Raw genomic sequence first — 12,647 nt, 5'->3', positions numbered from 1 at the left:
ATAACTCTGTTTCTCTATATTCAAACCCTGATATCAATACAATACTTCAATGGTATTACATGCTTGGCCCAAGTCAAGATGGGAAATTAAATATCATCAATATACTGATGACATCAGAACCTGCGTTGAAAAATGAATTCATGCAAATTTTTGACAGCTTCTTACAGAAAGGACGAGCATTGATCACTATGGTACTCCACAATTAAGGAATAATGAAATGGACCTCTCCATTCTTATCATAACTAATTGGAACCAACAGTTTAAAACTACTGCAACTCACAGCCTCCCACTCCCAACCATTGGTGAAAGACCAGAAAGATATAATAATATGGAAAGCCACTGAGGGATAATGCAACACGAGGGTTGTACTCACATCATAGGGTATCCACATGTGCAATTAATATCTTCTGTACAATTCTGTGCCATTTCCATCCTAGACACTTGCAGATTTCTTAAGAGTGCTTATAGATATGTAAACTTTAACCAAAATCATTAAATTACAAGTTACAAGTGCCACCATATGCCTAAAAGCACAACAAGCAAAGTAGATTTTAATCCCTTAATAGCAGTGTTCTGTTTTTATCCCAGAAAATCTAGATAGGATTTTAGAAGGCTAATTATATGTATCTTAACAATCATATGTACTCACCAGTAAGTACAGCTTTTGCAGAAGGATCTGCAAGATCTAAAGCTGATTTTCCATCTGTATTCCGAATATTTGGATCAGCTCCATGTTGCAGCAGTACTGAATAAAAACATAATAATTATTCTCAAACATTTGGCATATAGAATAAATACAACTGCCAATAAACACATATACACTGACCATGCTGCCAATCTTTTCAACAAAAATCATAATCCAGAAAGCTGCTTTTGTTTAATACACCATTCAACTACGATTGGTTCCTCAAGGATGAACATCGCTCCTTATATCACACAATAGTTTAGCTCCATAAATCTACTATTAGGCTGCAAATTTTCTCTAAATTGATTATGGATAATGCAGAATTGACGTACAGAACATTTTAGAGCACATTCTCTATCTCCTTTAACTGACCTTTGGTGTACAAGTTTCAAAAAATATTTAGCCATGAACACATCCCCTGTCCAGAACATATGTACATATAATTTGCTACAAAGCTTTTGAGTAAGCAGATTGTCTATTGCAGATTCTTCTAAAATATACCAAACATCATGATTATGCAGTCATCTTACATTTTTAGCTGTCATTTTGCTAACAGAAAATTAACAATAATTATCCTTAAATAATATTGGAGAATTGCTATCTTTTATTGCAAAAAGGGATGTGGCAGTAATAGATAATAGTATTTTTTAGTATTGAAACGCTAATAATGCTGATTTTTAGGAGCTTAGTTTCAATTATTAGTTATACTTTCTGCAAATAAGGTGCACAATAAGCACAATAAGTTATCTATTTTACTTTAGACTTTCAAAAACAAGAAGCCCAAACTATTTTCTTTTAATAATACAGATAACTGAGAAGCATAATTCATATCTATTCTTGATCTTCATAATAAAATTAACAATTTAGCTTACAAAATATTTGTTCTAGAAGACAAAGCACTATTCAAAATAACTAATGCATGAATATATTCTCTGAATAAATATAATAAAATTGTCATCTTTCCTACTGGAGACAAGCAGTTGTATATAGCAATGTTAATTAAAAAATTGAACATATACAGTTTAAATATTTCACTTTTATAATCCCCATTCCTCATTTAACATTATTCTGACCTGGCTGCATAATCTGGCTTTATTCTTTACTAATTACTTAACTCGATCCTGCAAAGTTCCACTTAACAGGAAGCCATGTAAACTACACCGTAAACTAAAAAAAAATATTGCACTGAGGCCAATTTTCTTCAATGTAATAAGATGATCTTAATATTTATGTAAAACCATTACGTTCTTCAGCAAATAACTGTAAGATTCCAAAGCATCAGTTAATGTTATATTAATTTGTTACATTGTTACATTAAATGTTACATTTAAAACCGATTATGTTTATCAAATAATTGTCTTTTGAAAAAAATGCCATATATTAAGATGAAGAAAATGCATATCGAATATATATCCCACTAAGAGTGAGATGGGTGAATTTGGATAATAATGAATCTAATTTTTAAACATTCGAAGAACAAATCATTTTGTTCATAGGCCTTTGTAGTAAAAGGATTTCAGGAAGAAGCTGATACTAATTTTTGATGGAAAGCATTCTAAATACTTTACATACCGGTAGGTTAGGAGTCCCCAATCCCTGGGCTCTGGCTCAGTATTGGGCCGCAGCCCATTTGGAACCAGGTTGCAACCAGTGGGCACTTGCGCACGCGTGTGAAGCTCCACTCACGAAATGGAGCTTCATGTGCGTGCGCAAGCACACGCCACTCGTGCAAATGGAGCTATGCCTGCCTTTCACAAGGAACCATTTCCTCTCCCCCTTCCAGTTTGTGTAAAGCTGGAAAGTTGGGGACTATTGATATAGGTAGTCCTGAGGTTACAATGGCAATTGGGATGGGGATTACCATTAATTAGCAATGCAGTTATAAAACGTGATGTCACATGACTGCATCGCTTAGAGATGACAATACTGGCCATTATCACAGGAGCTCCAAGCCATGAAAACCTAGGAAATAAAGGGTGTCAGAGCCATAAATTTCTTGTTTGGTTTCTAGTAAAAACACTGCACATATATTCCATATTTTGGGAGTAGTGCTATATTTTCATTTATTTATTTAGTGTCTTCTCTCTTAGTGACTGCCTGGACAAGTCCCTGTAGTTTTCTTGGCAAGACTTTAGAAACAATTTGCCACTGCCGCCTTCCTAGGGCTCAGAGAAAGGATGAGCCAAGATCAAACCAATTGGCTTTGAAGGTAAAGTAGGACTGGAACTCCCAGTTTCCAGGTTTCTAGCCTGGTGCCTTAACTATTGGCTCTCTGATAATATGTGTTATACATAAAGTATTGATGAAGATTAATTGATAGAAATTAAATACATATTCTAGACTTAAATAACCTAGAAGCAATGTTGTATAGTTATCTGAATGATGCACAGCAATGCTAAATTAATTTGGTATACTTTTGGTACATTTGGTACATTTGTTGCCAGTTTTAATCAATATGCAATATAATTTAAGTTTTTATTTTTAAAAAAGACTTTTTGCCTCAGAGAATGACTCAGAGAGAAATACTATGCATTTAATGTCCAAAATATTAGTCTTTAAAAAACCTCTATGTTTAGTAAAATAAGTTAGATCAATCACAGACATAAAAGGGCAGATTTTCAATATAGAGCAATTGTTCACAAAGAAGATCCTAAGAACATTGAAACTGCTTCTACGGGAAGTCCTTAGTTAAGACCAGCAACTTTTCAGTGACCATTTAAAGCTATCATGGGGCTAAACAAAGAGACGTATAATTAGTCCTCAAAATTGCAGCCACTGCAGCAGTCCCACAGTGATGGGATCACGAGTCAGACGCTTGGCAACCAGCCTGCAATTAGAATAGTTACAGTGTCCCACGATCATCATTTGCAACCTTCCCTGCCAGCTTCCAATAAGCAAAGACAATGGGTAAGCTGGCAAGAAATTACAAATGGTGATTATATGACATTTGTGCCTAATATCCATGCGGGATTTGCCTCAGGATTGGAATTGCCAAAACAGCCATCATACGCTGGCACAGTTATGTGACATCAAGTTTTATTTTTTACAGTTGTGTTACATAGTGATGGAGTTCCAAATTCCAATTACTGTCATTAACGGGAAACTACCAGTACTATAACATCAAACACATACTATATTTCAGTGAAACTAGAGTCTGGATACCATTTTTATAACTTTTAACATACACATACAGACTTTTTTCCCCTAAAAACTAATTTTGTCGAAAAGTTGTTCCTCAACAGATGGGTCAGCAATATACTACTTCAGGATGTCCATATGCCAGCCAGGTCCCTTGCGCCTCACAACTTCTCATAAAGTTTACATATCAGCAGATCATTGGGATCTTTCTTGCTTTTTTATCTGAAGGTGACCAAAAAGGTGAGAATATCTGATTCAGGTTCTCTCATTAAATATAGCAAGTTGATTGAGAAATGAAAAAAGAGTGGGACTAGCTGGCATCTATTTTGCACCTTTTCTTTTGTCATTCATTGTTCAAAATCTAACAAATAAAAATAAAAGACAGTACTGGCTAAGCTGTTGAACTGGCACTTGGGTCAACCCCCCCCCCCTTTAACCTTTCCTCAGTGGAAACTCACTGTGTGACTTTAAGGCTAGTTACTTTCTCTCAACAAACTACCTCACAATGTTGTCAGGAAAAATGGGAGATGGGAACATTATCCATAGGAAGGAAGGAAGGAAGGAAGGAAGGAAGGAAGGAAGGAAGGAAGGAAGGAAGGAAGGAAGGAAGGAAGGAAGGAAGGAATCCAATAATTAATATAAACTATAGAGATATCATTTTCTATCTAATTTAATTGATGGTAGATGACCTCAAGGGATCAGGCCTCAACAACTGAACTACCTTCTTGCAGCTGTTGTTTCCAAATTGATACTTTTGCTGCACTGTAATTTAAACTTAGAAAGAAATATTTAAGTTTTTACTTGTAGCTTGAGATTTATCTTTTTCTTAACCCTTTTACATCTAATACTCTTTTTATTACTTCATGTTACAATACAAACAGTATTCCACTGTTATTTCATTATATTTTATTTTATTTTATTTTATTTTAAGATAGAAAAATGGGGGTTAAACAGCATCACCACCAGATGGATTCATAGCTGGCTGACCAGCCGTACTCAGCGTGTGGTCCTCAATGGAACCACATCTACATGGAGGGAAGTGTGTAGTGGGGTGCCCCAGGACTCTGTTCTGGGCCCAGTGCTCTTCAACATCTTCATCAATGATTTGGACGAGGAGATAGATGGGGAAATCATCAAATTTGCAGACGATACCTAGCTGGCAGGAATAGCCAACACTCCAGAAGACAGGCTTAATATACAGGAGGATCTGGACAGACTTGAACACTGGGCGCTATCTAACAAAATGAAATTCAATGGTGAAAAAAGTAAGGTTTTACATTTAGGCAAGAAAAACCAAATATACAGGTATAGTATAGGGGGTTCCTTACTTAATAGTAGCAACTGTGAGAGAGACCTCTGAGTTCTAATGGACAATCACTTAAATATGAGCCAGCAGTGTGCTGCAGCTGCCAAAAAAGCCAACACTGTGCTAGGCTGCATTAACAGAGGAATAGAATCAAGATCATGTGAAGTATTAATACCACTCTACAATGCCTTGGTAAGGCCACACTTGGAATACTGCATCCAGTTTTAGTCACCACGATGTAAAAAAAATGTTGAGACTCTAGAAAGAGTACAGAGAAGAGCAACAAAGATGATTAGGGGACTGGAGGCTAAAACATATGAGGAATGGTTGCTGGAATTGGGTATGTCTAGTTCACAAGTCAGCAACCTGCGGCTTCCCCTGCAGCTCCCAGCCTCCTCTGCCATTTGCAGAGAGAGACAGAGATAGAGAGAGGCACTTGCATTTCCCTGCTTCTCTCTCTCCCTCCCTCCCTCCCTCCCTCTCTCTCTCTCTCTCTCTCTCTCTCTCTCTCTCTGTGTGTGTTTGTGTGTGTGTTTGTGTGTGTGTGTGTGTGTGTGTTTGTGTGTAAAAAAAGAGAGTGGACTCACAGTGTTCTCGAGGAGCTGAAAAACTTACTGGGTTGAGTTCCTCCCTTTGCTGCGTCTCTGCAGGAAGCAGGAAGCAGGAAGGGCAGGAGAGAGCTAGCTAGCCCAGCTATGCTGACTCAGGAATTCTGGGAGTTGAAGTCCATGAGTCATAAAAGAGCCGAGGTTGCATACCCCTGAGTTTGTCGGAGAACAGCTTGAAGCCAGCTTGCCAGGTAAGCAGAAGATCGGAGGGGGGGGGGAGAAGAGAGAGAGAGGGAGAGAAAGAGAGAGACAGAAAGAGAGAGAGACAGACACCCAGTATTAAGCCTTCCATTTCTTTCTTGATGGTTCCCGTCTTAAGCCATGCCCATGTCAAGTTGTTATCACATTTTCCTTCAATGTTTTTCAAATGCTGTCCATGCAAAGCTTTGGTTTTCCATCTATTTAATCTATTTAATTCAGCCGTTTTTTAATTTAATTTCCATCTATTTAATTCAGCCGTTTTTAAAATATTATTATTATTATTATTATTATTATTATTATTATTATTATTATTATTATAGTATTATTATTATTATTATATTGTTGTTTTGTTGTTGTTGTATGTTTTATATGTTATGATCTGTAATTACAATTAAACTTACTTATTGTACTACTTAGTTTTAGAAGGTTCCTGGTTGCTTTGGAACAACATTGTCAAGTCAAGAATTTAATAATCAATAAAGGAAAGGACAAATATGTTTAATATCAAAACCTAAATGATACAGAGGTTAAATTGCAATCAAATATACTCTTACACCATTATGCACATTACTTTCTGCCTTATGATGATGGTAATTCAGCATCATAGCTGCAAAACCTGCTGGAAACATTGTAGAAAGTAAATTTTACATATGATAAGGGTACACAGTTATCTCTTATCTTACATTTAGAAAAGTTGTACATTAATCCCAAATATTCTATGAATCAAATATTAAGATTTTTCAATCCACAGATGGTAGCATTTTATATTTAAACTGAAATTGGCACTGCTGAATGTATTCATTGTTTTAGCTGATTAAGTTTAATTCTATTTATATTTTTTGTATTACACAGTAAGAACCATGGATTATGAACTATAAAATGCACTTAGAAGATTTGTACAGACTGCTCAATGGATTTTCTAAATGTGCCTTGGCTTTGATACTTACAATTTTTTAACATAAAAAAGTCAAGGTGTTTTGAAGAAAGATGCACTTACCAATACACACATCTATCTTGCCTTTGATTGCAGCTTCATGCAGAGGAGTATAGTTCCAGTTGTCTCTGGCATTTGGTTCTGCTCCTTGACACAGCAAGAGGCTAACTACCTCAGCGTGACCAAAGGAACAGGCATTGTGAAGAGGTATCAGTCCACCATCATCACGAGCATGGACATTAGCTCCTGTCTGTAACAAGTGTTCCACAACGTCTTTTCTTCCAAAACCTAGTGAAAAGAAGTTGAATTAATGCAATATGGCATGCATAAATATTAACACTGTATATGGCATGCAGGAGTGTAACTGTCTAAAATAAATTTTACCGCATGTATAATTATTCTGCTGCTAATACACTGCAAATAGTATAGCTCTATTTTGTTGAATTATGCATCCCGAGATCCAGCTAGATATTATATGTGTACTATGTACAACAGATAAATCATTTATACTTTTTAGATGGAATTTAAAGTATTTTCATCAGCTGCATAAAATATTTACAACTAAAATATAGTATTCTTAATACCTTATAATTTCAAAAAAAATAATAATCCACTTCCTTGGATTTGGACAGTTTCTTTCAAGCTCCCTGAGTGATCAGAAAAAAACTTCTATGGGGTAGTAGGAGGGGAATAATGCACTTCCATCTCATTCTCCATTTTCAAGGAAGGAGTGCAAAACTTTTACTGCCAAATTCTTTGAGCAGAATATGTATGTATGTATGTATGTATGTATGTTAAATTTCAGCTCTTTCGCTGTGGCTGTTAATTGCTATGAATATCTTATTAGTAGGAAGAACAAGTATAAACTGAAATAAAAGAAATGTTTGTGTACATTTAAGTGTCCCATCAGAGACCATTTTACTGAAATATTAAAGCAACTTTGAAAAAAGTTGTCACAGCGGACATTGTTGACAGTTGATCAATTAGAACTGGCTTAAGACTGTGGCGAGTAGCAAAATGGATTATTTGAAAAAACTAGGAAAATAAGTATATATACCTTATACTGATTCAGAAACAAATAAAAGTGCACCATGAAGTATACATATAAAAATGAACAGAAATTTGGAATTGAAATAAAATTTTTTTTTATTTGTTTTGAATAGTGAAAGTTACATTTTCTGTGCTTCATGAATGTTTGGGTTTTCTATTAATAGCTTATGTAAATTAAAATAATTTTAAAAAAAGATTGTTTCCTTGACCAATTTCCGGTTTATTTTATTTCCTCAGCTACTTATTCCTACATCTCTGTGGATTAAAGGTTCTGATATCATGGGTTAGAATTATAGTATAATCCTAAAACAAACTGCATTTCACACTATTTCACACATCGAAGTAAAAAACACCACTTCACTGCTTCGTATTATGAATCCAACCTAAATCAACCTGAAACTAATATTATTTATTCCTCTAAAGCAGGCATGTCAAACTTGCAACATCACGTGACATTGTGTGATATATCGTGACTTTTCCCCCTTTGGGGGAAAATGGGGTGGATGTGGTTTTGGCGTGACACATCTGGCCCACGGGCCGGCAGTTTGACATGCCTGCTCTAAAGTAATTTTTTAATAAAATAGCACCCCTGACTAGTTTCAGAAAACAATTTGCACATCAATGACCTATTACTGAACCTATAACTATTTTCCGCAGATTGAGTGGAATTTCACATAGATTGCAGGTGAGACTTAATCAATATTACATACAAACTGAGAGCATCATCTCCAATGTATTTATTATGTGTTTATGCCTTCCAAGTCAGTTTTTGACTCCTAATGACTGCCTGGACAAGTAAGTACCTGCAATTTTCTCAGAAAGATGTTTTGGAAGTAGTCTGCCATCACTTCCTTCCTAAGGTTGGAGGAAAGTGATTTTCCCAAGATCACCCAGCTGGCTTTGGGCCTAAAGCAGGACTAGAATTCAATCTCCCAAATTTTTATCCTGATGCATTAATCACTACATCAAACTTTTTCTTTTAATGTATCTATGCACACCTACATATTCAGGATAACTTATCTATTGATGGGCAAATTACACTACATTACTGGAATAAATATTAGAAACTCCACAAGGTTTTTCTATTACTTTAAAATGCTGACAATCAGAAATATTTAGAATAACAGGAAGGAAGGGAGATGATAGGAATAATTTGAAATATCTGTACCTCATTTTATCTTATGGATTTCAGGAAACTGCAATTAAAAAAAAAGTTGTGGAGTTTTACCAGTAAAGGGAGAACAGCTGGTTTTGGATCGTCTGCTTTCAAACTTAAAACATCTGTTTTTCATATTTTTGGTCCATACAGAGAAAGAAATGGGCGGGTTTTTTTCAGCTATGTACCAAATGTGGTTGTGGAAATAACTCTATATTTGTTTCATACTGACCACCATGCCTTCCCAAGAGAATACTGGAAATAGCAGTTTGGGAGGAAAAGTCTATTAAACTGATTTAAGTGTGTGATTTATCCTTTAAATCCCTCTTATGGAAACTTTAAAACATTTGCTGTAATTATAAACAGTGCTTCTGAAAGAAGAAAGCCATTATTTCTGTGCATTATTGTTCCTCACATTTTAAATAACAAAACTAAAAATGCCAGTTATGTAATCAACCAGTCTCTGAGCTTGCTCTTCAAATCAACCATTCAATTCCATAAATAACTGTTTAAGTAAAATTATTCCAAGAATCACACTTTCAAGTTCTTTATGCTTTCCCGCTATTTTTGCCATTTTTTCTTGGAATATGAAATCGCAAACAAATTTATTTCTCTGTTACTTCATACTACAGAGACCATTCAATGGGATATTTTATATGCAATTGATTTTAGCAAGTCTAATTCATGAAACTCTATACCACACAGCCTTTATTGAGATACCTTATAAAAATTTCTGACAGTGCATCTTCTGCTTAATTATATGTTCACATTACTGTACATGTTATGAAAGCCATAGGCTGAAAAACACAATGTAAAGAGTGAGCCTTAGAAACAACTATCACTAAACTGGGATTAAGATCCTAAGATGCTCAACATCCTTTATTCTTTAAATGAATGCAGTAGTAAGGGATACAGGACTGTTCACCTCTCCAGGAACGATTCCAAGTTAAATAGAGAATCCTTTTGCAAGAACTCCTTATTCTCATCGTTAGGAACTATAAATTTCCTCATCAAGTGATCCTATACAGAAATGAGCATTCTCTAGGCAGCCTTTCTGGGCCAAACTCTCATACTTTTCTTGGTTCATTCGCCATATTAACACAGTGGCTGGATTCACATCATAGACTAAGCCAAAAATCTAACCAATTAACCATTTTATGGTTTAATACAATGTGCAACCCTACTTTGCTCTCACAGCATAATCTTTCCCACTGTGTTGCTAAGAAAAAAATGACAGGCACTGCAGTTGCTCCTTCAAGGAACAGTTACATTCTTTTACCCCTTCCCTGATTTATCAGTTCTCTTTCCTGAGTCCCCAGAAAGAATGAAAAGGCAAGCCGAAGAAGGCAGGCACAACCTCCTGACATGAACTCAACCACATTCTTCACTGGACAGTACAAGAGCCAGTCTGAGCAGGGCAAGCCTTCCTTTATCCTGCAGCTCAGACAGAGCAGAGGATGTCCCTACAGAGGGAACCTAGTAATTTTGCTGCCTTGTGTGCAAGGGTCTTCCTTGCTCCATGCAGGAGATGGAAAGCCTGAAGCCCATTATGGATTACTACCACCCCCTTTCTTGTGTCAAGTGGGAGTCGGGGCCATTCGCCCCAGAGGACTTGCACCTGCGAGTAACTATTTCTTCACCTCAGCGGAAGGGTCAGCGGTGGCAAAGTATCCCACCAAACGGCGGACCTGGTACTACTTCTGAGCTCCCCCAGGACTCTCACCTGCCGCGAAGTGCAAAGGGGTGGATTTCCGCCCGGCCATGTCTTTGGCGTTGACGTTGGTAGCATCCACCAGGCGCCTGACCCGGGTTACGTCCCCATTGCGGCAGGCCTCGAGCAGCTCCCGAAAAGCGCCGCTTCCCACGGACGGAGGGAGCGGCTGCAACGGCGGAGGGGGTGGGTCGGGGCTGTCAGGAGCAGCCGGGCTGGAGGCAGCAGAGGAAGACGAAGACGACGAAGACCCGGAGCTGCTACTGCTGGTGGCGGCGCTGCTAGCCCCGGAGCCTGGCGGCGGCGGAGGCCCGGAGTTTTCGCCGGCGCTCTCTGGAGAAAAAGGCCTCTCCGTTACCGCCGTCCCTTCCCGCCCGCTGCTTGCAGGGGCCTCGCCCTCGAGTCCGGCCAGAGTGGGCCGCTGCTGAGGGGAAGCTCCGGTGGGAGAAAGGCTGGGGCTGCGAGGCGGAGATACGGGCGTCTGGACGGAGTGATGACTTGGAGGGTGAGGGGGGTGATGATGATGATGCGGCTGCGAGCGACGCGACGACGATGCCGCCGCCATTTCCCCGCTCGAAGAGCGCTCGGGTCCTGTCACTGCGGCAACGGGGAGGGATTGCCCGCCCTCGCATCCGGCTTCGTGGAGCCAATCATGGGACGGCGGGGAGGGAAGTGACGTAAAGGCAGTGAGATGACGGAAGACGAGCGGAACTCCTTCCCTAGACCGTCGGGTGTTTGCTGGCTGAGGAGTTGGGCACGAGTGAACTCTTGTATTGGGCAGCGTTCCTGGGTTTTTTCATGGAGTCCTCCATGTAGTTTTCAAGAGAATAGTTTGCCGCTGCTTTCTTCAGGGTTTTTCTTTCCCTAGTTATAGTTCTAATGTGTAGAACCAGATCTTACAATGATGTTTGTTTTGTAACCCCTTTTGAATTTTCAATATTTCTGCATAAATATGACTGAAAACGTGATCTATTCTCCGCCCAAGTCCTAAAATTAGATTTAGAAAAAAACCCAGTTGAACAAAGGAGTTCAAAACACTATACTTGTTTATTGGTTCATTGAGGAAAATAATCCCAAACTACAAAAATTGTGGATTTTGAGGCCAGGCAAGAAGGTTTAATTGTATCTCAAAAGTGAAATGGCAATTAGATTAGCATCTTCAGTGCTACAGGCACGGTTTGACAGTGTTGTATTATTTAATAAATTCATTTAAAATATGTTTAAAGAATCCATTCTCATGTCTAAAGAAAAAGCGTTTGCCTTTGCTAAAACCTCGAAGTCTGCTTATATAAATGCTACAGTCAAACTATGAGGCATTCACAATTGGTTCAGTATTTGGGCAGATAGTACCTTAGTCTTAAGAGGACTCAAAAGAGACTAGGGAAGAAAACTGTCTGAAATATTTTTGTCTAGAAAAACACCTTAAAATATCTTCCAGACTGCGTGCCTTATTAAGAAATAAATGGTGTTTAGTTGTAGTTACTCCAAGTAAATGAGAACCTTGTCAGGATTGTAAGTTACTGAAATAACCACAAGGTGGCAACCTTGCTGCATTTTTGAAATAAGATTATTCACCTGTATTCTGAGTCTAAATCTGTAGGATTTAGAAACAAAAAAAACACTGCAGAATTAGAACAAAGGTCTATTTAATCCAACATACGGTGTCCTTCCCTGACTAATCAAATAAATTAAGGAACTTCACAAGTAAAGGCAAGAGGATGATACCTCTTTTTCTACTGTGGCAGCCTTAAAACTGTTTTTCTGATATGCTTCTTGTTATTCTGGTTCCTAATGATTTCATTCACTCATCCATGCAGTTTTCTTGGCAACAGTACCCAAGTAATTTATTGCCTCCTAA

General features: G+C 37.8%; 1 protein-coding gene across 1 annotated transcript in view; it reads right to left on the bottom strand.

Annotated features, from left to right (window-relative positions):
* The window catches only part of TNKS (tankyrase), a 91,582-nt gene extending 79,707 nt beyond the window's left edge, over positions 1-11,875 (bottom strand). Inside the window, exons 1-3 of the mRNA XM_039345213.1 lie at positions 10,802-11,875; positions 6,936-7,160; positions 650-745 (exon numbers count right to left, since the gene is read on the bottom strand). Of these exons, the coding sequence (XP_039201147.1) occupies positions 650-745; positions 6,936-7,160; positions 10,802-11,354 (874 nt within the window). The 5' untranslated portion in view covers positions 11,355-11,875. The remainder of the gene's footprint in view (positions 1-649; positions 746-6,935; positions 7,161-10,801) is intronic.
* Between the last annotated feature and the right edge of the window lie 772 nt (positions 11,876-12,647).

The sequence above is a fragment of the Crotalus tigris genome, unplaced genomic scaffold (assembly GCF_016545835.1).
Source record: "Crotalus tigris isolate CLP2741 ecotype Arizona unplaced genomic scaffold, ASM1654583v1 scf7180000017946.1269602, whole genome shotgun sequence".
NCBI lineage: Eukaryota > Metazoa > Chordata > Lepidosauria > Squamata > Viperidae > Crotalus > Crotalus tigris.
This window is presented reverse-complemented; position numbering and strand designations above follow the sequence as displayed.